Below are 24597 nucleotides of genomic sequence, written 5' to 3' on the forward strand. Positions count from 1 at the left end.
TAAAAATAACAGAATAATCTTAACACAGAGTAGGCTTACAATATATATTTATTGTTGAGTGAGTGAGTTTCTAAGGGACAAAACCAAGGTCTAACATATTGTGTATAGCATGCTATCATTTGTGTAAATAAACACAGGTGCATGTGTGAATGTTGGGAATATATTATAAAGAATTAGCAAGTTAGCAGAAGACTTTGGTGAGAGCCATGTGATGGGGTGGTAAGAACATCAAGACAGAAGGGTGGGAAACCCTGTGATGGTGTCTTCTGAAGTTGGCAACATGCAATTTAGAACTCTTTGAATAATTATTAATTAACATAAAATAGTGTATTTATAGGGATGAAAGTGAACCTGCCCAAATAGAAGATGTAAATGTCGTTAAGCCTGATGGCTGGCTGGATAATGAGCCAAAATTCATCCCTGACCCTCAAGCCGTGAAACCTGGAGACTGGTGAGCGCTCTTCACCTTCAAACACCAATATCTGTTCTGCCACTGGCTTTCGTGGCTGGTGGGAGAGAATTGAGGTGACTGTTCTGTTCTGATGACTTAAGGAATGAAGACATGGATGGAGAATGGGAGGCACCTCATATAGCTAACCCCGCATGCCGGATTGGGTGTGGTGAGTGGAAACCTCCCATGATAGACAACCCAAAATACAAAGGGATTTGGAGACCACCCATGATTGATAACCCTGACTACCAGGTAAGGACTTGTTTTTCCAGTTCTTGGGTAAAGTTTAAAATGTTTTGTTGCTTTTTATATCTTCTTATCAGTAATATCATGTTAATTTTTAGAAGCTTGATTTATAATTTATGAAGAAAAAAGACCTCAACTAGTTTATAGTTCAAAAGGAAAGGATTCTTTAAATAATTTTCTAAGGTAATAAAATTAAGAACTTAAGATAAATCACTTCATACTTCCCTAGTAATCAATTGATGTTCCCTTATAAAGTTCTGTTTTAGAAATAAATATGAAAAATAAATTCTGATCAAGAGGACTCACATATATTTCAATAAATAGTGCCTGTGCTTAATTAATGTGCTCCTTAATTTTTTATATTATTAAAATTCAGAATTTTTTAATGATCTTTTGAGTGTTCCTAAATTTTTATATTAAAAGTCCCTGTTATTCATTTAACCTTCCAATTTTATCTTTGTAATTATAAACTGACATTTTCTAACATTTTATATATCTATCTATCTAGATATAAATATAAATATTTATATATAAATAGTTGAACACTCTAATTATTCACTATAGTTTTTCTTCATAGCATTTCCTTGGATAATTTTTTGTTTAATGTCTGTATCCTCATTAGACTTCAGATGCTGTAGGACAGGAACCATATATCTGTCTTGATCACCACTGTATAGCTAGCATTTGGCACAGTGACAGTACCTGGCACAGAGTAGATATGTATGATGGTGGAATGAGTCAGTGAGTTATCACATTGTTGAGTTTATTTGACTTCATTGACAATTTAGTCTCCTTCAAGACCATTTGAGATGAGGCTTTTATATTGAATAATCATCTGAGGTTCAGCAGTGATCTGTTATTGGTGCCTATCTTGGGTATACATCAAGAGAAGTGGCTCTATTTTTGCTATACAATGATCTTCCAAATTTGAACAAATTTAATGACATCTTGCCTCCAGTAACTTGATTAAATACAGAAAATTTGTGTAGAATAACATCACTTGTGAAATTTAATTAAGTTTTTGTGCTTGTTGGATTTTTGCTTTTTTTCAGAGTTAAAAGTCAGTATTTCTCATAAGAAACATCATGAATAGAATAAGAAATTAGATTTTATTTCCAATAAATTACTAATGAATTTATGTCTTTTTCAGTTCTTTTCTCCACTTGCTGATAATTTCATTCAACAGCAGCTGCTTCTTGAGCAGCATTTTTATGAAATTATTTTATTTGAAAATGTCTCCAATTATTTTTTTTCCAGGGCATCTGGAGTCCTCGAAAAATTCCCAATCCAGATTATTTTGAAGATGTACATCCATTTCTTCTGACTTCTTTCCGTGCTATTGGTTTAGAGCTTTGGTCTATGACTTCTGATATCTACTTTGATAATTTTATTATCTGTTCAGAAAAGGAAATAGCAGATCGCTGGGCTGCAGATGGCTGGGGATTGAAAATAATGGTAGAGAATGCTAATGAGGTATGGTATTGACCGTAGTGGTAGTGACACAACTAGAACTCAGTCCTGGTTTTAAGTTCTACAGATGGTCCTTTTAGTAGTACATAAATTTTCAGTAATCACTATATGCCAATGAAATATACCTAAATTAAGTTTATGTGGACAAAATATTTATTGCCATATATAATCTATCGTGTATGCACATGTTCTCATTTTATTTGTTAAGTTATGATAGTTTTAATGGGATTTAATCCCTATGTATTATTTATAGAAATAAGATTTCTTACTGTCTTTATTACCTTGCTAATTCAACTAATCAATATTCATTTTAACTATTTTTCACTTAGAGAAAAACAAAGAATTTTAAATTTAACATTATAAAGTTGTGTTTCGGGGTTTTTTTGTCTTTTTTTTTCCTGCAAATCTTACAACTGTTTAGAAAAGGTTAAGCTAAATGTTTCAACACATTTTGCAGAATTTTAAAATCAGTTAGCTGTAAAGAAAAATTCATTCCTTACATTTGGTTTCTTTGGACACTTGCAACAACCATCTAAAGAGTAGGTAAAAAGGGACTCTCATTTTGAAACTTTTAACGAAAACATTTGATGATTTCAGATCCTATTTTAATAAGAGAAACGTTTTCCTTATTGAGGTCATTGTGAAATTTGTTTATATGAAAAAGAAAATAATAATTCTAAGATATACTTTAATTGATAGGTTCTTTAAAAGTATAGAATGAATTATCTGGAAGTTGTACACTTCTGAAGGAACCAGATAACATGGTCATAAAAAGTAATTCTATCCTGAGTAGTTCTACAGAAAGAAAGAAAATTGTCATTATTCTTGCTGGCAGGTTAGAAGTTTCCATATACCTAGTAACATACCTCTGACTTCAAAGTCTCACTCATGCTAATGATTAAATTCAACTTTACATAGTGAACATTCTAAAGATGGGAAAATAAAACTTTTTTTTTCTTACAAGTTAATCACTCCCTAATACAAAATACCTAGGTAAATATCTTTTATAGACTGTTTCCCAATGGGGGTTTGTAAAATTTGAGTCACATTTTTATGCTTATCTCTCGTGTAGCCTACCGTATTTAAACAGCTAATAACAGCTGCCGAAGAGCGTCCCTGGCTTTGGATCATTTATCTGGCAACAGTGGGGCTGCCAGCAGCATTAATTGCTTCATTTTGTTGGCCAAGAAAAGTAAAGGTAAAGAAAAAGAATTTCCTTTGTGATTCTGAAAAGTAATAAACTAAACATCCTATGTTTACTGACTGCTTACTACATATGTAAATAGCGCTTTGCTTTTGGTAAAAATAGCTTGTGTTAAACTATTGCAGAAAAAATATGTAGATGCAGAGTATAAAAAAACCGACATATGTAAACCACAAACAAAGGGGGCGCTGGAGCAAGAAGTGAAGGAAGAAAAAGAAAAAATAGCTCTGGAGAAACCAGCAGATGTGGAAGAGGAAAAAAAGCAAAGCGACAGTGAAGTTCTTGAAAAGGGTAGGATGGCATTGTGGCTTGGGAGAGGGACCCTGGACCAGGCTCAAGAAAAGAGCTTACTCCCTGGAAGGCGCAAGCTGATGCACTGCCTATTATTACTTGCACACCTGAGCCCCCGGGACGTAGACTGACAGCAAGAGGTACACAGGGGAGACACAGGGGTTGACCTGTCAACTTCTCTTCCCCAAGGCTCACTTTTGGTGGGGTAGGAGTTTTCACTTTATATAGCTCCTAGTGAGATATATATATATATTTTTTGTAATGATGGATGGAGGTTTGGTTAAATGTAATACATAGGACAGTCAGTCACAGAACAAACACAGGACCATGTGCACTAAGCACAAGTGTGAGTAAGCAGCATGCTGAAGGGTAAAAAGAGGTCACCACACACCACGGGAAGTATTAATAAGAAGTGGACATGGCATGCCCACTCCTTAAGTTCTCAGAGCATGTTTCATACAGAGTTTCATGTTATGTACAGAATTCTATTAATGTGTCCCTTGCCTTAATGAGTCTGATTTATTTATATTGTGGTAAAACGATGAATACTTGCATTATTTTTTTAATTTTTGAAAGGAAGAAATTGCTTTTTTATTTGGGAATTTAAATAAGCCCCTCTTATTGTATTTAATACTTTTCAGCAATATAATTCTAATTTATCAAGTCTTTGCTTTTAATAAAATCTTTATTCTAGAAGATGAAGGTGAACCTGAGGAAAAGAGTGAAGAAGAAATTGAAATTATAGAAGGGCAAGAAGAGGGTAATAAATCAAATAAGTCTGGATCAGAGGATGAGGTAAGCATCTCTTTAACAGAAAATGAGCTAGTTTTCAAGTGTGATTGTGATCCATTAAAAAATATTTCAATAAAAAGCAGCCATCTAGTTTGTGAAGGAATTTTTGCCATATTTCCCTGAGCTTTCGTAAGAGTCTCATATTGCTTTTAAAACATATTGATAAAGAAGGCGAGAAAATACTATAACATATTTTGACAATAAAACAAAATATGTAGAATTAAAGTTACAATAAACCCATGATTTGAATATTTGAATCGTAATCCTGATTATTGCAAGACAATTTTCTTCATAGCTGCTGCAAAAACATTCTTATTGTCCCAGTACTGTCACATTTTGAGATATTTTATTCATTGGGTAGTTGAGTACTATCTGTCTGATTCCATGTTTTTCTCAAATTTTCAGTGAAGTAGCTTTTTCTTCTGTTTTATATGTTTCTGATATAAAATGGAACTTTCCACAATGCTTCTTCTTTAGTCATTTTTTATAGAATCAGAAGTCATCCAGGGTATGATTGAGGACCACAGCTTTCTTTTTTTTACCCAGCATAAACCAAAAGCTATTCAGAGCTGCTCTGCGCCTCGGTCTCCAGCCGACCACCTTCCACGCTGGCGGAGGGCTGGTAGGGAGCAGCTGTGCCTGGCCTGCCACAGGCCCTGGATAGACTCTCTATTGGGTCTATTTGAAGAAACTCCCAGATTTACTAGTGTTTGCTTGTTGTTAAACTTTGTCTTCCCTAAGGTGGGGGAATATTCATGTTTAGGGGAACTGGGTAAAAATAATTTCTTCCAGAGCAGAGTTCTAAACAGTTGCTGATTCAGCTGTGATGTTCTTAATAATGACACTTGTAGCCGTTTACTCAGATGTTTTCTAGTTATATTTGTCACAAAACATTTTTATGACTTTAAGAATATCTTAATTCTGTCTTCCAGTCTTTTAGTCTTCATACACATATTTATCAGTAAGCTAAAATAAGTCAATTTTGTGTGATATGACCTTAATAAATAATTATGACTTTATGTAAAACCATGTAATATTTGTTCCAAAAATTTGATTTATGTACAAACACACATTCTGGAAGGATAAGAAAGGAATGAAAAACCTTGAACCATTATATTCAATGATTTATTTTTCTCTTTTCTAATTTTTTATGGAGGTACTATGTGCCAGAAGTTCTGAAAACCAGCTTAGCAATTCATTACTTACAGAAATATTGTGATGAATAAATAGTTAGTGCTATTGTCCCACAAAAATATCATATAACTGTTAACTAACTACGACATTGAGACCAAGTTCTGAGTCATAAATAAAATGTTGAATACAGTGTTAGTGGTTGTCACATGTTTATTTGATGAGCAGTGTTATTCTAAAAATGTAACTATGTCAAAAGGTGAACAAATGAAAATACATCAATTCCTGTGCACATTTTTAACAAAGTCAAGAAACATGTATAAGATGGCTTTTGATAGTTAGAACATGTATTTTGGAGAATATGAAGTATGTCATTTATTGTTATGTACAAGTTACATAAATAAAATAAATATTTCCATAATTATCTTTTCTAGATGAAAGAAGCAGATGAGGGCACAGGATCTGGAGATGGGCCCACAAAGTCAATACGCAGAAGAAGAGTGCGGAAGGACTGAAATACATTCAAGTATTCTTAATGCCTGAGAGAGAGTTGACATGCTAAAATTAGTATGCCAGGACTGACCTTGAATCAATCTGCATGTCCTGTTTCTAAAAATCTAGCAAAGTTATTCTTTCAGGTATTTATTTTAGTCTTTTCAGGGGGAAAAAGGCATCTTTGAAGTTACCTGGTCTTTGAATTTAACATAAAAGTGGCACATTACATATCAGATTTAAGAGATTAATAACATTAGATGTTACAGTTTTAATAGTTTGAAGATAGTTTTGGTTCATACAGAGCAAAATTATATGTAGCAACTTCACTGCTATGGGAAAAATCAGTTATTGGAATTTCCACTCAAATGGCTATACAAGAAGAGAACTGGTAGTTTTATAATACAAATAAGAGTGTGTTCTGTTGTACAGAGCTAAAGGCAATAAAGTTTCTGTATGGTTGTTTGATTCCATCAGCAATTGAAAGTGTTGTGTGTGACCCACATTTACCTAGTTTAAGCTTTCTGGTCAGTTGTTCACTTAAATTAGATTCCTTTAAAGAGGTGCTTTGTTGACAAAATTGTCAACAAAACAAATGTCTGTGTGTCACTTAGAGAATCACTGGATAATATTGCAGCATATTTTACATTTAAATACAAAGATAATAGGTTTATCAAAACAAAATGGTGTACAGATTTTTTCAAACTCTTATAGTAATTATATGCCAGAGTGTCTTAACCCATTCACAAAATTGCTTGTGTCTATATTGCTCTTGAAAATAAAATCTAAATATTTTTCTTCTTTAAATTATACATACTCTTTCACATATAATTATTGGGGAGGCTTTGAATTATTCTTTATGAGATCCTGATAGCTAACATAAATTTATCATGCTTTACGTTTTTATCCTGCTTCTCCCTGACAGATTCAAATCTATTTTAGGCCTCTCCTCTAGCAGCAGAGCTGCCCTTGTGGTGCCTTTCCTCTTGTTAGAATAGTTACCAAATGTCCCTGAAGTACCTTATAGTGGAACTGTGTCGTTTCATTTAAAATATCACATTAAACAACTTTTTATGTTTAAGTAACAGGTGTGGACCCATTAGAAGGTGATTTACATGTGAGACAGAAAACTACTTGACTACTAAGTATCTAGCAAACTTCATATTAGTTGGGTGAGATTTTAGATTCCTTCTCAGACCCCACATTTTTATAAACCCCACCCAAGTTCCCATACAACTCCCTCCCACAGGTACATTTAGAACTTATGTATAGGGAAAGTAAGTCCCTAGTTCCCTCCATTTACTAAAGGAAGCTGAGCACAGCTGGTGAAACTATTCACTCCTTATTTCAGTGAATGAATTGAAAATGAAAGTTAAGTGCTCTCCTTCTCTGCTATATCCTGACTTTCACAAACTGGTGGTGAAACAATTAGGCATAATTTATATTTATTTCCTACTAGCTAAACTCAATACATCTTGCAAGGACTTTCTCGTTTGCTTTGAACTAGACATACGAATAATTCTAGAGAAGAGTTTCTCAAATAGCTATTTCAGCAATAAATTCTTTCTGAAAACTTTGCCTTACAAACATCTAGTAAATTTTTTTTTTCTAAAGACTGGCTAAAACTGCTTTGACTCTCTTTTTGGTTGCAGATTCATTTTAATTTGAATGTTTGGTTAAACCCTATGAGTTTGCAGTGGTAAGATTTGAGCAACCAACTTGCCAAGTCAGTGCTCATTACTGTGCATGCTCCCCTCTGTAGATGTACCAGGGCTGATAGGTTTAACCCAAACTAACACTTAGAAATAACGTATGAGATCTATGCAGTAGACAAGGCAGAGTCTAATAATCCAGTGCCTTTTTTCCTTTTATTACTCTCATCTGACTTTGAATAACGTAAATGTTATTTTCTCTAATAAAGGAGAATAAATACATTTCACTTAAAAGGTTGGTTTTTTTTTTTTTTGAGGCTTTTTAACTTTACCAAGTTAAAGTAACTTTGCTTCTCCTGAAAATGTTTTTCTTCTAGCCTTGCATCCAGTAATCACTTCTGTAGGGAGGCATAAATAATGTCAGTTGAATAATATGGGTCTTTTTGAAGTGTTAGTCACCATTTGGAGGAGACACAGGTTAGAACAGTTTATATGTTAAAATGAATTAGTAGTAATTGATTTACCATAAACATGTGGAATTCTAGTCCAAAGTGTTTATTCAATGCAGACTATGCAGAATGGCTGAATCATAAGTATATTAAAGGCATCTCTGAAAGGGTTTTTTTTTTTTTTTTGGTTCTCTTTTCAGTTTTGTTTATATTTTAACTTCAGTAGGATTTACAGATGAAATATCAGCTGGCTAAAATAACTGCTTAAATCCTTTACAGAAATGACCAAAACATAGTGGTATTACTTCATAAATTTTAGTAATTTCTTCTCAGAATATATAGCTCCCATGCATTTCCATAATATGACTGCTGTTAAAAAGTTTTGGAAATAGAAGTACCCCTACTTTGACAAGTCACATGGGGCCAGTTGGTGGAAAAGAAGATGCATTTGGAAACATATTTGGAGTTTCTCTTTGGAGATCCAAATGCACAGAAGAGTGAAAGCTAAGGGCAGTTTTGGAGAAGATGGGCAATGGCACAATAGGAAGATTATCTTTTAACATCGAATGTATAATGTCTTATCACATTTTGTGTTTGATGAATGAATAAAAAATATACTCTTTGTAAGATTGGGAGTTTTCAAGTTTTAGTAACAGATACTTGACAAACCATTTATAAATAAGGTATAAAATTAAAGCAATAAAATACATTAAAAATTGATTATAATGTATTACTTTACCTTCTGTCACCATTCTCAAAACTCTGCTTCATTATAAAGTAAATGATATCCTGGGGTCAACAAGTCCTTGTTATATATACCTTTTTAAATACCATTAATATATAGTGAAATAAACTGTAGCTACAAGGAAATTAAATAATTCTCTTCTAATTCTTAATATCCTGTGTAATTACAGTCTCTGTACTTTCATGATTTGCAAGCGATTAAGAATTAATCTCTGATGCTCACTGGTAAAAATTTTTTGTTGTGTTGGTATTGAAGTATTTCATGATAACCACCAGAGGGCATTACAAAATAAAAAAGTATTAGGCAAAGTAAAGAAAGACTTTATTTACATTCTAAAGAATTAAGATCCATTTCGCTCTGCTTTGGACCACAAAATTAATTTTAGATTGTACAATTCATGTCTCATTTAGATCAGAGGGAAGTGTAATGGACAGGACTAAAGATGCAACATTATTAACTAGTTGAAAGTAATGCTCATGAGTTTGGTTGCTTTTCTATAAAAATCCAAAAATCTCTGGAAAGTGGAAATATTTTTTAAAAATCATTTTATCACTAAAACTCATTTGGTAGTCACACCTGATTTCCTAGACAGACTTTTATAAATACTGTGTAGCCTGTCTTCATCCCACTTAGTATTAATGCTGATAGACTTGGCTGAGAAATGTTAATAATGTATTTGATTCCAGGTGCCGCTCAAAACCATATCAGCGTATGAGCCATAAATACTTTATAAAAAATCTGAAAAATGCCAAATTTGAAACATTTGCCCTACTACTTCCACATAAGTGAATGCTGTCTGTAGTAACTGATATAAGTCCCATCCAAAGGGGATATAAAGAAGACAATGGCAGTGTCAGCATTGAAGGAAGTCCTCTCCTGGAGAAAAGGGGTAGCTCAATTTGTTGAGGCTGCTATAACAAAATACCATAGACTGGGGTAGCTTATAAATACCAGACACTTGTTTCTCACAGTTCTGAAGGCAGGATGTAAGATCAGGGTGCCAGCAGAGCTGGGTTCTGGTGAAGATTCTCTTCCAGGATGCAGACTGCTATCTTCTTGCTATGTCCACTAGTCTTTCTGGCACTGAATACCATTTATGAGGGTTCCATCCCTGATAATTATAACCTATGGCACAACTTCCTAATACCATCACATTGCATTAAAAGCTGCATCTAAACTGACAGGCCTTCACAGACATCCTGGCTTTTGAGCTGAATCAATAACTGGATAGAGGAAGATATGAGTACTTTCTATATGAAAAAGTTGTGCAGATACTTAGTAGCAAGAGACAGGCTAAGCTGCTAGTAGCAACCAAAATCCTTTATCTGTTTCCATTTTAATAAATTTGTAGCTAGGCAGTTTCCCAGCCACAGCTCTGTCTAGAAGTAATTAAGTCTCCACATGATGGGAATGCAAAAAGAAATGGGTCATTTCAAGGCCCAGCCCCTAAAAACCTGACCTTTGTGCACATTTTTTTTTTCCAAATCAGAATCATATGTGAAGTGACTTAAGAATCCATGAATGAAATGGTAGAGCCAACCTTAACCTAATAAGTGTGAATATTTGTGTGAGGCGCAAAACCTGCTAGCCTGTAATGCTCTCACTTCTGAACCACTGTTGGGAGAGAAGCTTCTGTATCATTCTTTATCATTGGGTCTGTTTGTTATAGGAGCTTACCTAACTTAAAAAATTTAACTGCCTTTCCCCTAGAGAGAGATCTTGGATTCTTTCAACAATTTTGCTTCTATTTTTTAAAACTAATGTATAATGTCCATTAACAAATACATCTCCCCAAACATTCAGTAACCAGGTACTTACTATCTGTAATTTACCCTGTGGAGCCACCCTGAATAGACCATATATCTATTATACCCCATTCATTTAAGCAATTGTATCAAAATACACACCATCTCTGAAATAGCTTTTTATTAAACAGCAAAGCAGAACTGTAACACAATTTTAAATATCTGTAAATTAGGTCACAAAAGGGATGCAAAATGTTTGCAGTTTAATTATATATTCATACAGCTAAAGTCACATATCAAATCTTACACTAATACATAAGATTATTTCATGATTAAAAGTAGTCCAAATCTAATAATCATAAGCTATATTAGTGGGTCTCTTTTCCTATTATCTTATTTCCAATACTGATTCCCTTACCAAATAAACTAAAAACTAAATTTTAAAAAATTTTAAAGAATGACTAAACCTCTGCAAACTAAATGGCAGAATTTACAGAAAATTCTGGGAGAATAAGTGAGCTAAAATACTAAGATTAAAATTAGCATTATTGTACATGTATACTCTACCATGTGTTCATGATTCCGTTACTAATAAATTCTCAAAGAATTTTGCAAGAGTTGATTTATTGGGTAAATGTCCTTGAGACCAAATGATAACTGGTCTCCCTATGTAGCTTACATAAAGTTATTCAAACTTAATGCACTTCCATATCTATCTTTTGTCCGCCAAAAGTCTATTCTGCCAGAGAGAACACAAATCTGGAGTGAAAGCATTTGGAGTAGTATTTACCAAGTTCTTTCCTGCCCATTTCTATTTTTTCTCAAGATAGATCTATCTTGAACGTACAGACATGACCAGAACTCCTATCTTTTCAGGTCCCAAGTGGGTTATTTTGTGCAAAAGGAAGTTTTAAACAAATCTTCCCAGTATGAGACCATTTTTATAGTTTCAGTCCATCTTCAATTGCTTAAAGAGAAACCATCAATCCTATCTTATTATTAAATACCACACAGGACAAGCCCTAGCTAAGACAGTATCTTATTTTGGTTAAGTTTCAACAATTAGAGTCATGTTACTCTCATCAGTGATTAACTATTAAGATTACTTTTACAAATGTGAAATTTTTTTTCCTTAGGGGAAGGGAAATGGGAAGGAAGAGGCAAATGGAGAAGAGGCACAAGATGGTGGACAGGGTACATAAAGCTGTGCATTCAGTACATGATTTTGGTCACTTTTTCACAACATGGTGGTTATTTTCGTATATATTTTACTAAGCCTATATAATAAAAGACAGTGCTAAACCTATATATCAAAGCAAATTTGATAAAACATTCATCTTCAAGTCTCATAAATATATGCAGTTCTAATTATAAAGTCTCTACAATACATTTGCACGTTTTCATAGACTAACATAATACACAAACTCTCTTGTTATGCAGTTAATTTTGCCTAGATCTGCCATAATCTTCATAAATATTCAATGAAGCCACAAACAAAGGTACTGAAACTTTTGAAATCTATCCAAGTTTTAAAGGGGAAAAAAAAAAACAAAACTGGTCAGCAGCAATTCCTTAAAACAGAAGGGAAACCAATCCCTTACTTTCTTTTGCTTTTTGTGTCAGTTGTTTGAAAAACACTAGAAGCAGACATGAGGTTTTCTATATATTGTCCAAGAACTTGGTTTTCTGATTTTAGCTTCAGATTTTCTTCTTTAACTGCATCTACTCTTGCAGAGAGATCTATTTAAAGAAAAAAATGGCCATTATCAATAAAATGATGCTAATGACTTCCTATTACAAAATGCTAAAGATTCATTATTAAAAGCAAGATCAAAGTGAGGGTATAGCTCAGAGGCAGAGTATTTGTTCAGCACACCCTAGGCTCTGGGTTCAGTCCACAGCAGGGCAAAAAAGATATCAGATTATTTGTTTAAGGCAAATAAAGATGAAACTATGTCTTTACTAGAAATATTTAAGATATGTAATAATATAACTGAATTCATACACTGGATATAGGAAGTCTGTTTCCAAGCCAGAAATCATTTTGTATTTTCACATTAGCAAAAAATTCAAAAAGATGTGAGTTCTCATGATAAAATTTAACAAATAGTTACTGGGTGCCCCCAAATAGCCAAGCACTGTTCTAGAAACAACAGCAGAAGGGTCCATGTGGATACATATGCACCAGGGGACACAGTGAAGATCAGGAGCAAACAATCAAATATATAGAATGTCACACAGTTAAGAGTTGGGCTGGAGAAAAAGCAAGAAAGGCAAGGGTCATAAGAAGCAGTTGAGAAGTTGCTTTTCAGGGTTAACTATTTTGTATTTTGGTAAAGGGAATTTGAATGGAGACTTAAAGGAAATGCCAGAATGAGCCACACAGATACACAACTAAGGGAAGAAGACTGAGGGAAACAGTTACTTCTCCAAGTAGGGGAGCTTGGCATTTTGAAGAACAGGAAGGATCCTAGATAGAGATGGAACATATAAGGCAGAGAGAATAACATGACTCTAAAGGTAACCGGGAAGTCACAGACATTGGCTGTTCTTAATTCTGTCAAGTGGGAAGCCAATGGAAGGTTCCAAGTGACAAAGTCTGTACAATCAAGTGCCAAGGGTCGGGGGAGACCCTCATACATTAAACACCAAAAGATGGTTCAGTGGTAGTTATTAATTTATGCAATGCATTTAAAAAGTGAAAAAAATCAGATCATTTTCCTTTTAATTTCTGAGGTTAATATGACATGTTCACTTTACTGTAAGCTTTATTAAATGTGGACTTAGTTACACATTGCCAGGACTTGAAAAGAATTCTCATGTTAAACAGCATCATGTTGGACATTAAAGGGAAACAGAATGTTTGATGTCCCTTGAAGCGTATATGTTCTTTACAACCACCAGCCAAAGCTACTGGCAGGAGGAAGGAAAAAAACTATTAAAATGGACTTTGGTTTATGCTTTTTCAAATTATTCACACTAACAACTTAGCAACGTAAACGATTAAAATTTCAATTAAGCAGATATCATTCATGAAAACTACAAAATGCAAGCTAACCTTCAAGTGTGTGTTGAAGTTCCAACACTTGATTAATAAGTCGTGTTTTTTCTTCAAGTTCCACCTGATTTTCAGCATCAACTGCTGTAATGAGAAGGTTCACATTTATTATTCATTAACATTAGATATCATTTGTTTAGTGTAGCACTTAAAAATCTACAAAACATTTTCTATTCCTTATCTCAACTGACTTGTACAAGAGCCCACAAGGTAAAAGTTAAATCCCTACAATGCAGTTGAGGACACCAAGGTGAAAGTGAAAAATGATTTGCCAACTTCTCAGTTAAAGTTAGATTATTTCTACAACCAAATGGGATATAAATAAGTAAATTAGCCAAGACCCAAACCTTCTTAAATTGTTTCTCTGCTCTTCCCATTGTTTAATAAAGCAAAAGCAACCAACGAAACAACAACAAACCCCAGAAACACATAAAAAAGCAAAGGAAGAACACACCATCCATGTCAGCACTCATCATCTTGGGTAAAAAACTTTTAGATTTTCGATGTAAAATTCTTGATGAATGATCTACAATAAGAAAAAGAAACATGAACACAATAAAATATAAGTTTATTTTTAAAAAGATGAAGACAGTCAAATATAGTTTACTGTTTCTAAGAAAAAAATAAACTCCCACAGGTAAATAAAATAATACAGACAGATTAAAAAGAAAGTATTAAGGAGAGAAAATATTGAGCTTCTTGGTAATCAAAAGAAATTTTTTTTTTTTTTCTTTTTGGACCGCGGGTTAGGGGGTTGATAGGGATTGAACCCAGGGCCTTATGCTTCCGAGGCAAGCACTCTACCAACTAAGTTACATCCCCAGCCCAAAGAAATTCATTTTTAAAAGGTAAGATTAATGATGAAATGATAAAATATGAAAATACTGAACACAGGCTTAAATGTGCAATCTTTTGAGGAATCAGAATAATAATAAACAAGATTCATAAAGACATTTAGAACCTTTTTTATGAAATAATTTACTTTTAGGAGCTCATCCTAAAGACAATTACAAAGAAGGAAAAATTATACACATAAAAATATTTACTTCAATCTTATTTACAACCCAGTATATCAGAAACAATGTAACTAGTAAATTACACTTGCAATTTATAATGGAATGGCTACTAAAAATAATTATGATTACTAAAATAATATGAAAAAATGTTCACAAAATTATATATTCACTAATGTAAATTACATAAAATACACAAATATAAATAAAGAAACACAAAAATGAAAAAAAGCTCTTACAATTAGGGATTATAGCAAAGAAGAAGACAAATCTTTTTCAAAATATTCTTCATTAAATACTGTTTCACATATGTTGCTTAACTTTTTTTTGCACATGATACTAAAGAAAAATATTAGATATCCGAAACACTAATACGGAAGACATTTTTAAAAATCCAATTTCACCTGGTTATGGTTAAACCAAAACAGATTAATCAGGATGTAGATTATTAATAAGAAAATGAATAGTAACATTTCATTATTTTAATAAAAACCTCCAAAACATTAAAGCACAAAATTTCTATGAAACATGTTCTGCTCTATTAATAACCATTTCACATACAGTATGCTCAAGTTTTTAATGCTACCAGAATATTAATGAAAATAGATTTCTTTGTAACCAACCTGCACTGAAGCAACCTAGACCTATTTTGTCAATGTTCCTCTTTCAACAAGTATTTACTGAATACTAATATACCCAAGGCATTGTTAGGTCTCCATATGCTAAGCAGTAGAACCCAGACCTACTGAACAAAGATGCATGCATACCAAAATTAGAATCACAATCAATAGAAATCAGTGTACTATTTATTATTCCCTCACATCAATTAATACAATTGTGTTATACTTCAGTTATTAGCATGAACATGGAAACAATGTCCAGTGTACAAATCTATAAACTACTTCTTGAGTAAGATACCAGTCTAAAAAAGTGAATAAACATCCTTTTCATAACATTATTAAAGGACCACAATCAACTCAATGATGCATAAAAAACCTATTCTGAGTCTTACTGCATCTTTCCATTTACCCAAACAGCACTTGGCAAGTACTTTCTTCTACCTTATGTTTTTTTGAGACAAGTTCTCTCACTAAGTTGCCCAGGCTGGTTTTGAACTCAACAGTCTTCCTGCCTCAGCCTCTCAGATGGCTGAGCACAGGGCACATATCATTGCACTTGGCCTTTTCCACCTGTTTTTTTATATGGTTTTAGTTTTCAGGGTCTCTGCACTTCGGAGAGGTATATATACATCTACCTAAATTCAAATAGAATGAGTATCAAATTTTTTTTCAAAAATTCTTTTTAATGCTATTCAATCTATTGTAGTTCTGAAGACCATACTTCAAAAATTATTCCTTACCAATTGTCTTTTTTGATTTTCTAATTCACTTAGAATTGTAAGCATTTCTTGGGTACAACATGTGAAATATATGTAAATTGCGTAATGACTAAATCTAGCTAATTAATGTGCATTTCCTCAGAGGTCTTTTCTGTGGTAGGAACACTTAACATCACTCTTAAAATGAAAACTTGATTAAATACCTTCCTGAGAGAAGAGCACACTTCTAACAAATCACTAGTCACCCTCACTTTTAATACTGTTTCAGCACTGAACTGGCTGGGATAAGTCTGGCAGAGGTGGGAAGCAACAGCTGACACAGCAGGCCATCTGGGAGTACTGGGCAACAGCGAACTGCCAATCCAACTGTGGCTCTTATAGAGAGAAAAATAACAGGGCTTCAAATTTCAAATGTCCATTGTTTTTAAGAATATAAGTAAGAGCAGAATTTCCATGACTTCTGAGAAAAGTTACAAGAGATACAAGCACCAGGTAACCAATATTCTGATTTTGAAATCAGACTTCATACAGGAATGGAGTATTCTTTCTTCTCTGCGTATATTTCAATAAAATATTAAAATTAAAGTAAAAAGCCTTCTACAAAAGCACAAGTGTTCCATATTGACCACAGGAAGTAAAGAAAAAGTATAGTTTCTGCAATTTTGCATCATACAATCCAAACAACAGAAAGTCTATACATGACTTCTCAATGGTTTGACTTCATCTGAAAAAGTGAAAGGGAAAAAAGTCAGAAAAGCAGAGTCAAGAGGGCTTATTAGAGGGTAAATTCCTCTTACAAACATATTCATGGCTGAGGGGGCAGGGGTGCAGAAGTAGTGCCACAGGACAGTGCTCCAGGACATACCTCACAATCCCAAAGGTCACTATTCACATCACAGTCTTGTTTGGCCCATGACCTGGGCAATACAATACAGAGCCTGCTGGATTGTATGTGGTGTCCCTATGCAAAGGGTATTAGTTTTAATAAAGTGAACCACAGCATTATTCATTGCCTTTTTACAACAATAAAAAGTAGCATTTTTTTTTTTTTTGTGATGTGATTAAAAAGAATGGCCTCAAAATGCTATTACTGAGTGGTCTTTCAGTAGGTTTAAAGCAATAAACAGATTTATTTTACATATATGATCAAAAGATTAGTTCTTTATGTCAAAGTATTTTAGTCTATTTTCTTTCAATATAGGATCAATCCTCAAACTTCACAATGTCTACATTGGTATTGAACTACATCCTAATACAATATTGCAATTTTTCAACTATAAAATCCTTTTTTATCTATAGTTGCCATCACATCAATATAATTCCACGCCAAATGTGCTCCTAAAAGTTTATTTTAAATTCCTGCTATAAACATGAATACAACTGAAGAGAATCCAGACCAAGGTGCAAATATGGAAATGAATTTGGGGTGCTGAGGCTATTGTTTATCCTAAACCCATCTTAGCTCTGAAATGGACATGGCTGAGATTTCTCAGGTCAGATATTTTAAAACTCTTCTCAAAAATTACAGAAAATTATGGTGCCTATCTTTAGCCTTGGTTAGTAGAAGAGAAATTGAAAATTATTTTTGATAATTATCTTCATATTGGGAAGTAGAATGTAAGAAGAAAATAAGAATTATGAAATGTGGCAAGCATTAGGACAAGATCCACTTAAATAACTGTCTTTCCTATGCCCATGGATCAAATTATGACATACTACCATCTTACCAAATATTCCTTCTTGTATAGTACTCCTTCTAAAGAGAAAGTTTAGCATACAGATTAAGAATGTGGTTTTAAATGATCTGGATTCAAATCCTACCTCTGCTATTTATTATCTCTGGAAATAAAAGATAAGATCTCATACTGTTTTATTACCTGTAAAATGGAAATAACAAATATAAATGCAACTCTTGGTTTGTTGTGAGAATTTGATGAGTTGATACATATAAAACATATAATACTTCTGTACATAGTAGGCACTCAATAATTATTAGCTATTATCTTTACTTTTTAGCACTAGTTTGGGTCACAAAAAGAATTTTAGAAAAACTATCTGGTCCAGCTGCCCCATTTTACAAATAAAGAAACCAAGGTCAAAGACAACAATGGCTTACTGGAGATCACAACATTTATCCACAGAGTCTAGACTACAGCCAATATTCCAGTCTGTCTTTTTCTACCATTCCACCTCAACTATGCTCACATTTCAGATTTGAAATTTTGAGAAAACCTAATATTCCATTCAACTTCAACCATTCAACTTTCTGCATATAAAATTGATTTTCATCATCTGTCACCTATTTACTAGTGAACTGCTTAGATTTCAGCAGAATCTTTGTGCACTAACATGCTAAACACTTTATATCATTTCATCAAATCTACAGAAGGAAATTGCAATCTACAGATGTGGTTACTAAATGTATCTACCTTATGTTTAACAATATCTTAAGTCATTTATTTATTTTTGTACTGGAGAATGAACTCAGGGGCATTCAACCACTGAGCCACATCCCCAGCCCTACTTTGTATTTTATTTAGAGACAGGGTCTCACTGAGTTGCTTATCGCGTCGCTTTTGCTGAGGCTGGCTCGCAATCCTCCTGCCTCAGCCTCCCAAGACGCTGGGATTACAGGCGCGTGCCACCATGCCCTGCTGACAATGTCTATATCAAAAATCTGAACTCAAATCTACCTGTGCAGTTCCCTTTCCCACTGTGCACTGGAAGAAAACTTTATTATAATCTTAATCTAAGGTTGCCAAACATTTTGCAACCAACTTCTTGGGAGTTTCCTACTAAGCGGCTGAAGGTAAATCTCATTCACTTCAAGCTGCATCAACTTCATCATGCTTTCTTTGGATCTGTTGAAGTTCTGCTAGTGACTGACTTTCTCAGGGTAGGTAATTCCAGTTTCAAATTCCACAAGATCAAGTAACTTTTCAGTGAGGACTGAATTAAGCTAGATTCCCCCGGGGAATAACAACAGCTAGCTATATTAAGCTTAATCAATAAGTAGTACTAAGATTTCTAGGTATAGTTTTTGGGTCCACAGGTATGGGCAGATATGGTACTGGGAACATCCAGAATCCTTAATATTGTTACATCACAGCCCGAGATTGATACATTGTAAAACAGAAGTCTTGCCTTTCAGGAATGTATGCTCTTGCTCCTGTCCAAATCTTACTCTCCAAAACTTGTTCAGTAGACTCTGGAGAGAAGCCAAGGAAGAAACAAACCCAGGTGCTGTTTTCAGCTCCTGGAAAGATGTCCCATCTCTTATTTCACCGCTAATCAGCCTCCCTTCCCACCCGGGAGTCCTCTCCCATCATCCGGGTTCTCCTAGAGCAGCCATGGGCAAGTCTAGGCGTGCCGGGTCCTATCCCACCCAAACGGCCCTCCTACAGTTCCATTCCTGAGCGCAAAGCTGGACAAGGGCCCCGAATCAAGAGTGCAGGGAGACAGCAGCAGGATGTCAGAATCAGGGACCGCCGGCGGCCCTGTCCCAAAGGAGCTTCTGGGCCTGATAATGAGAAAATGAGAAGAGGATGCGCAAGGGTTCTGCAGGGAGCCAGGCCTCCGCCGCCCACCGAAGCCAAGAACCGAGGCCGCGACCAGTCCAGTCCAGCCCGCCCCGCCCTCCAGACCATCGGCGGTACCGAGGCCGACATCCTAATCCCTGGGCCCGGCCCTCGGCTGCCCAGGACCGCCCTCACCTTCCGTTTGAGGCGCTGGGAGGGGGTGGGATCAGGAGGATGTCTCAGGCCGGGACACCTGGACCAACTGACACCGGCAGCTCCGCCCTCTTCGCCGACAGAGCGTGCGCTGAAAAAGGAGCCCCGCCCCACCCAGCCCCGTCGCCCGCCAATCACGAATCGGGATTGCACGCTTGCGCATTAGCAGCCCGCCGTCCCAACCGTCCTATCACAAAGTGAGGGAGCATAACAAAAGGAACTGACGCCCAATCAAGATTGAGCCCGTTGTGGGCGGGCCCGGGAAGAGCAACAGCCAATGGCAGTATAGGAACGTAGCTACTCCTGAGAAAGTGGGTCCCTGCCAAGCAGTTCTGGTCTCAGCTGGACCCTAAACACTGGGGTCAGAAATCTGGGAGGATAATCTTGACTTCTGTGAGGAAGGAGGTTGGTCTAACCAAACGCTAGGCGAGAAGGAAGGCGTTCAAATTCAAGAAAAGAGTGTTTGGGGGCAGGATAGAAAAAGGAAACCAACGCAGTTCCTCGATTCTAAAAAGCAGATTTTTCCTATTTATTTATTTATTCATTCATTCATTCATTTATTATTTTTTTAGTTTCCCAAATCAGAAATCTCATAAAGTGTACCGCTAATGAAATGTTTCTCTCCGTACTCCTCCTTCCATGTATTAAAATCTATAGTGCTCCTGACCATTTAATGATTGAAGAAATACCTAGTAGTACTTTGATATAGCCCCTTTGCTTGTCTTATCTCCTTTGATCCTCCCAGCAACCCACAGAAAAACTTGAAGCTTAAGAATAAAGACTTTTCTTGTTCAAGGTCATACGTGTGGTACGAAATACTCTGTGCCAGACTTAGGAGGTTTGCGACACCTTTCTTGGTAATATCCATTGAGCACAGGGTAGACATCACGCGATACTAAGATACATTCTTGTTTTGACTTCTTGCAGTCTCCTGAGCTGTAGGGGTAAGCCTTTTTGTCTGCCCTGTTCTTGGCTTTGTTCTTCTGGCAGAGCTTTTTGACACTTAGCGTTAATCCTTTTAAGGACTACATGGGGGTGGGGGGGGGGGGGGAGTCTTCCATTTGGTGTTTGGAAACTACACATTTGGCTGTTACTAAAACACAGTTTTAAAAAATTTACTAGAATGCATCGCAGTATGTAAATAAATGAATGGGGGAAAAAAATCCAACAAATCAAAGAAGTGCCAAGAAGAGTAAAAGAAAATGGAAGCAGTATTTAAAAAATAATAGCTAAGAATTTCCCAAGATTTTGAAAAATCTGACTTCTCAGATTAAAGAAGTACTTTTTCTTGAGGAAGATTAATATAAGGAATTCCATGTAGAGGTGAAACTATTGCAGAACCAACGAAAAGTATTAAAATTGCTTTTTTTTTTTTTTTGGCTAGAACATGTTGTTTTAAAAAAAAATCTTTTTTTTTTTCAGTTGTGGTAAAAATACATAGCAGAAAATTGACCATCATAACCATTTTTTTTTAAGTTCAATGGTATTAACTTCTTTCACATTGTTGTGTAACCAATATTCAGAACTCTTCATCTTCCCACCAACCGAAAGTCTCACCAAACAACTCCCCATTTCCCACAACTCTTTCTTCCTATATGAGTTTGGCTACACTAAGTACCTACTGGGGTCATTGCCTTCAATGTTCATCCTGGTTGTAGCATAAGGTAGAATGTCTTCTTAAGTCTGAATAATTTGGGCCACATTTTGCTTATCTCTTCCTCTGTGGAGAGATACTTAAGAGTGCTTCCACCTTTTGGCTATTCCCAGTAATGCTGCTGTGTGCAGATATATCAAGACCTTATTTTCAGTTTTTTCAGTATATATCCAGAGGTGAAATTGCTGGGTCATATGGTAATTCTATTTGAAAGAAAATTCATAGTATTGACACGAGTAGACAAAAATAAAACTAGAAAAAATACCTAGAAGTTGGTATAAGCTAAAGATACCTGGACAGGAATAAATGTTGATAAAGTAGTGGGAAAGTATTATTATTCATTACTGTTGAGAGAATAAATTAGTACCATACCTGTTCCTTAGTTGTTGAAAACACAAATTATAGTGATTCTAGTTAAATTGGCTCTTCATATAAAAATATAAAATCAGAACCTGATCTTACACCAAAACTAAATTCCAAAAGAAGTGTGACCTAAATATTAAAAAACAAAACCCTAAAATTTTAGAAGAAAACAACCTGTGACATTATCACAGGGAAGACAAACCAGCATCAGGAAATAAGGTTTAAATTTTTGATTATTTTTAAATTTAAATGTTTTATAAACAGAATAAAAGCCATCTTTAATCAGGTTTAAAATAAGACAGGCTGGGAGAATATAGAAAACTGAAAATATATCAGTAAGAAATAGACAAGATAAATATGTGAAAATAATAAACATACTTGTTTATGTAGGTCTATTTACCTACATAAAGAAAGAGTAGGTACATTTACCTACTCACCAAAGAAAACTGAATGGCTAGAATGGTTTGCTATGTTTTAAATGTTACTTTCACTAGTACAGGGAAATTCATGTGAAAATAATGAGATAAAGGGATCAATTCATCAAGAAAATGCAAAAATTGATAGAAGTGAAATAATAAACTAAACCCCCAATGATAATTGGACAGTTTATCACTCTCTGCACTTTAATTTGTAAAACAATTATACAGAAAATTGGTCAGGATAAAGAATACAGATCTCAAACTTCTCTGTACATTAGAATCAATGGGAATCTCTTAATGATTACAATGAGCAGGTGATACCCCTAATTAAATCAAAACTCCAGGAGTCAGATACAAGCATTAGTGCTTTTAGAAGCTACAAAGGTGATTTGTATAAAGAACTGGCAAATGTTCAAATTATTACTACAGAAGACCTAAAAAATACTATCAACTAACTTGCCCTGACATTTACAGACCATCCTACCCCATGACTGAAGAGCAAGCTTTCTTTCAAATGTACATCTCCCAAATGGATGCTTAAAAAGCAAAGCTCAATAAATTTAAAATAAAGTCATACAAATTATTTTCTCTGCTCAGAAAGGAACTAGAAATCAATAACAACAAAATATTCATAAATCTCCCAAGTATATAATCACAACCCTAAGTTGGAAATCAAACCGTGCAATTCTAAAAAAAAAAAAAAAATCAGTCACAAGAAAAACTAGAAACTAAATTAAATTTAAATGTATATATGTCAAAATTTTCAGAATATTGCTAAAATAATATTTAAATTTTTTCCTTTTACTATTATATGCTTATGTGAGATAAACAAGGAAAATATCAAATCAAGAATCTAAGTGTTCACTTTAAGAAATTAGGAAAAGAAGAACCAATCAAACTCAAAGCAAGAAAGCAGGCAGATAGGATGAAATAATATAGATAAAAACTTAGGTCTGGATCTTCATAGTATGGAGGATGCTAGGTTCGCTGCATCTATTATTTTGCTCAGTCCTCAAATAACACAATCAGCTAGGTATCAGGAACTCTATTTTACAGATGAGGAAATCAAGGCTTAAGGAGTGTTTTCTCCAGTATCATATAGCTAATAAAAGAATGAATTCAAATGTATCTTTTTATTTGAAAAATGGAAATCATTAAACATACTTTATTGAATTGTTAACATTGTTAGAATTAAGTAAAAATAAAGCACTGCAAACTGAAATAACTTTGGAATCATAACCCTAAGAAGATGGATTGGAACATGTAGTCACCTCAGCCTGAATAACTCCTGTTCCTACTAAAACCAAAATATTAATGTTCTCCATAGAATTTAAACAAGGCCCACAACACCCTAGTCAAAAGGTTCAGGAGCCAATCCACAATTATGCAGCTTATAAAGAGCCATGTTGCTGGGCATGGTGATGCATGCCTGTAATCCCATTGGCTTGGGAGGTTGAGGCAGGAGGATAGTAAGTTCAAAGCAAGCCTCAGTAGCAGAGAGATGCTAAGCAACTCAGTGAGAATCTGTCTTTAAATAAAATACAAAATAGGTCTGGGGGTGTGGCTCAGCGGTTGAGTGCCCCTGAGTTGAATCCCTGGTACCAAATTTTAAAAAATTAAATTAAAGTAAATTAAAAAGAGCCATGGAAACTTCAATTCCCCACAAAGTAACAATCAACAGATACCAATACTGTGATGACACAACTGTTGAAATCATCTAGAACTGGCCTTAAACAGCTATTACAAAAATACTTGCACACTTAGTCATGAAAAAAAAAAAAAAACCCAAACAGAAATTATAATTGGAAGTATAAACAACACAAAGAAAAAATAAAATAAGAATCAAGTGGCAATTTTAGAACTGAAAAAAAGATTTAATTAATTTTTAAAATTTTAATGAAATGTAAACTTCTTTGCAAAGAATCGTGGCAGGATGGAGTGAAAGAAAATGGGTGAATTTGGGGATCTTGGTAGAAATCATCCAATCTGAACAACAAAGAGAGAAATTATTGGGAAAAATAGGAACAAAGTCTTAGGAGTCTCAGATAAGAAAAAAAAAAAAGATGTAATATTTGTATCAGAGACCCAGAAGAGAGGGGTAAAGAGTGTGGTATGGGGGGCTGGGGATGTGGCTCAAGCGGTAGCACGCTCGCCTGGCGTGCGTGCGGCCCGGGTTCGATCCTCAGCACCACATACAAACAAAGATGTTGTGTCCGCTGAAAACTAAAAAATAAATATTAAAAAAAATTCTCTCTCTCTCTCCCTCTCTCTCACTCTCTCTTAAAAAAAAAAAAGAAAAGAGAGAAGAGTGTGGTATGAAAATATTTGAAGAAATATTGCCTTTCCAAATTT

General features: G+C 34.7%; 2 protein-coding genes across 2 annotated transcripts in view; one reads left to right on the plus strand and one right to left on the minus strand.

Annotated features, from left to right (window-relative positions):
* The window catches only part of Clgn (calmegin), a 29997-nt gene extending 23473 nt beyond the window's left edge, over window positions 1-6524 (plus strand). Inside the window, exons 8-14 of the mRNA XM_027926727.2 lie at window positions 338-451; window positions 553-703; window positions 1955-2170; window positions 3240-3365; window positions 3497-3662; window positions 4357-4457; window positions 6020-6524. Coding sequence (XP_027782528.2) covers window positions 338-451; window positions 553-703; window positions 1955-2170; window positions 3240-3365; window positions 3497-3662; window positions 4357-4457; window positions 6020-6100 — 955 coding nt within the window. The 3' untranslated portion in view covers window positions 6101-6524. The remainder of the gene's footprint in view (window positions 1-337; window positions 452-552; window positions 704-1954; window positions 2171-3239; window positions 3366-3496; window positions 3663-4356; window positions 4458-6019) is intronic.
* A 4310-nt stretch (window positions 6525-10834) lies between these two features.
* Scoc (short coiled-coil protein) lies at window positions 10835-19972 on the minus strand. Its single transcript, XM_027926651.2, is given in 4 exon segments — window positions 10835-12408; window positions 13727-13810; window positions 14181-14252; window positions 19792-19972. Coding segments are annotated over 4 exon segments (480 nt in total). The 3' UTR covers window positions 10835-12265.
* Window positions 19973-24597: the final 4625 nt, after the last annotated feature.

Source organism: Marmota flaviventris, chromosome 7 (genome assembly GCF_047511675.1).
Source record: "Marmota flaviventris isolate mMarFla1 chromosome 7, mMarFla1.hap1, whole genome shotgun sequence".
Taxonomy (NCBI): Eukaryota; Metazoa; Chordata; class Mammalia; order Rodentia; family Sciuridae; genus Marmota; species Marmota flaviventris.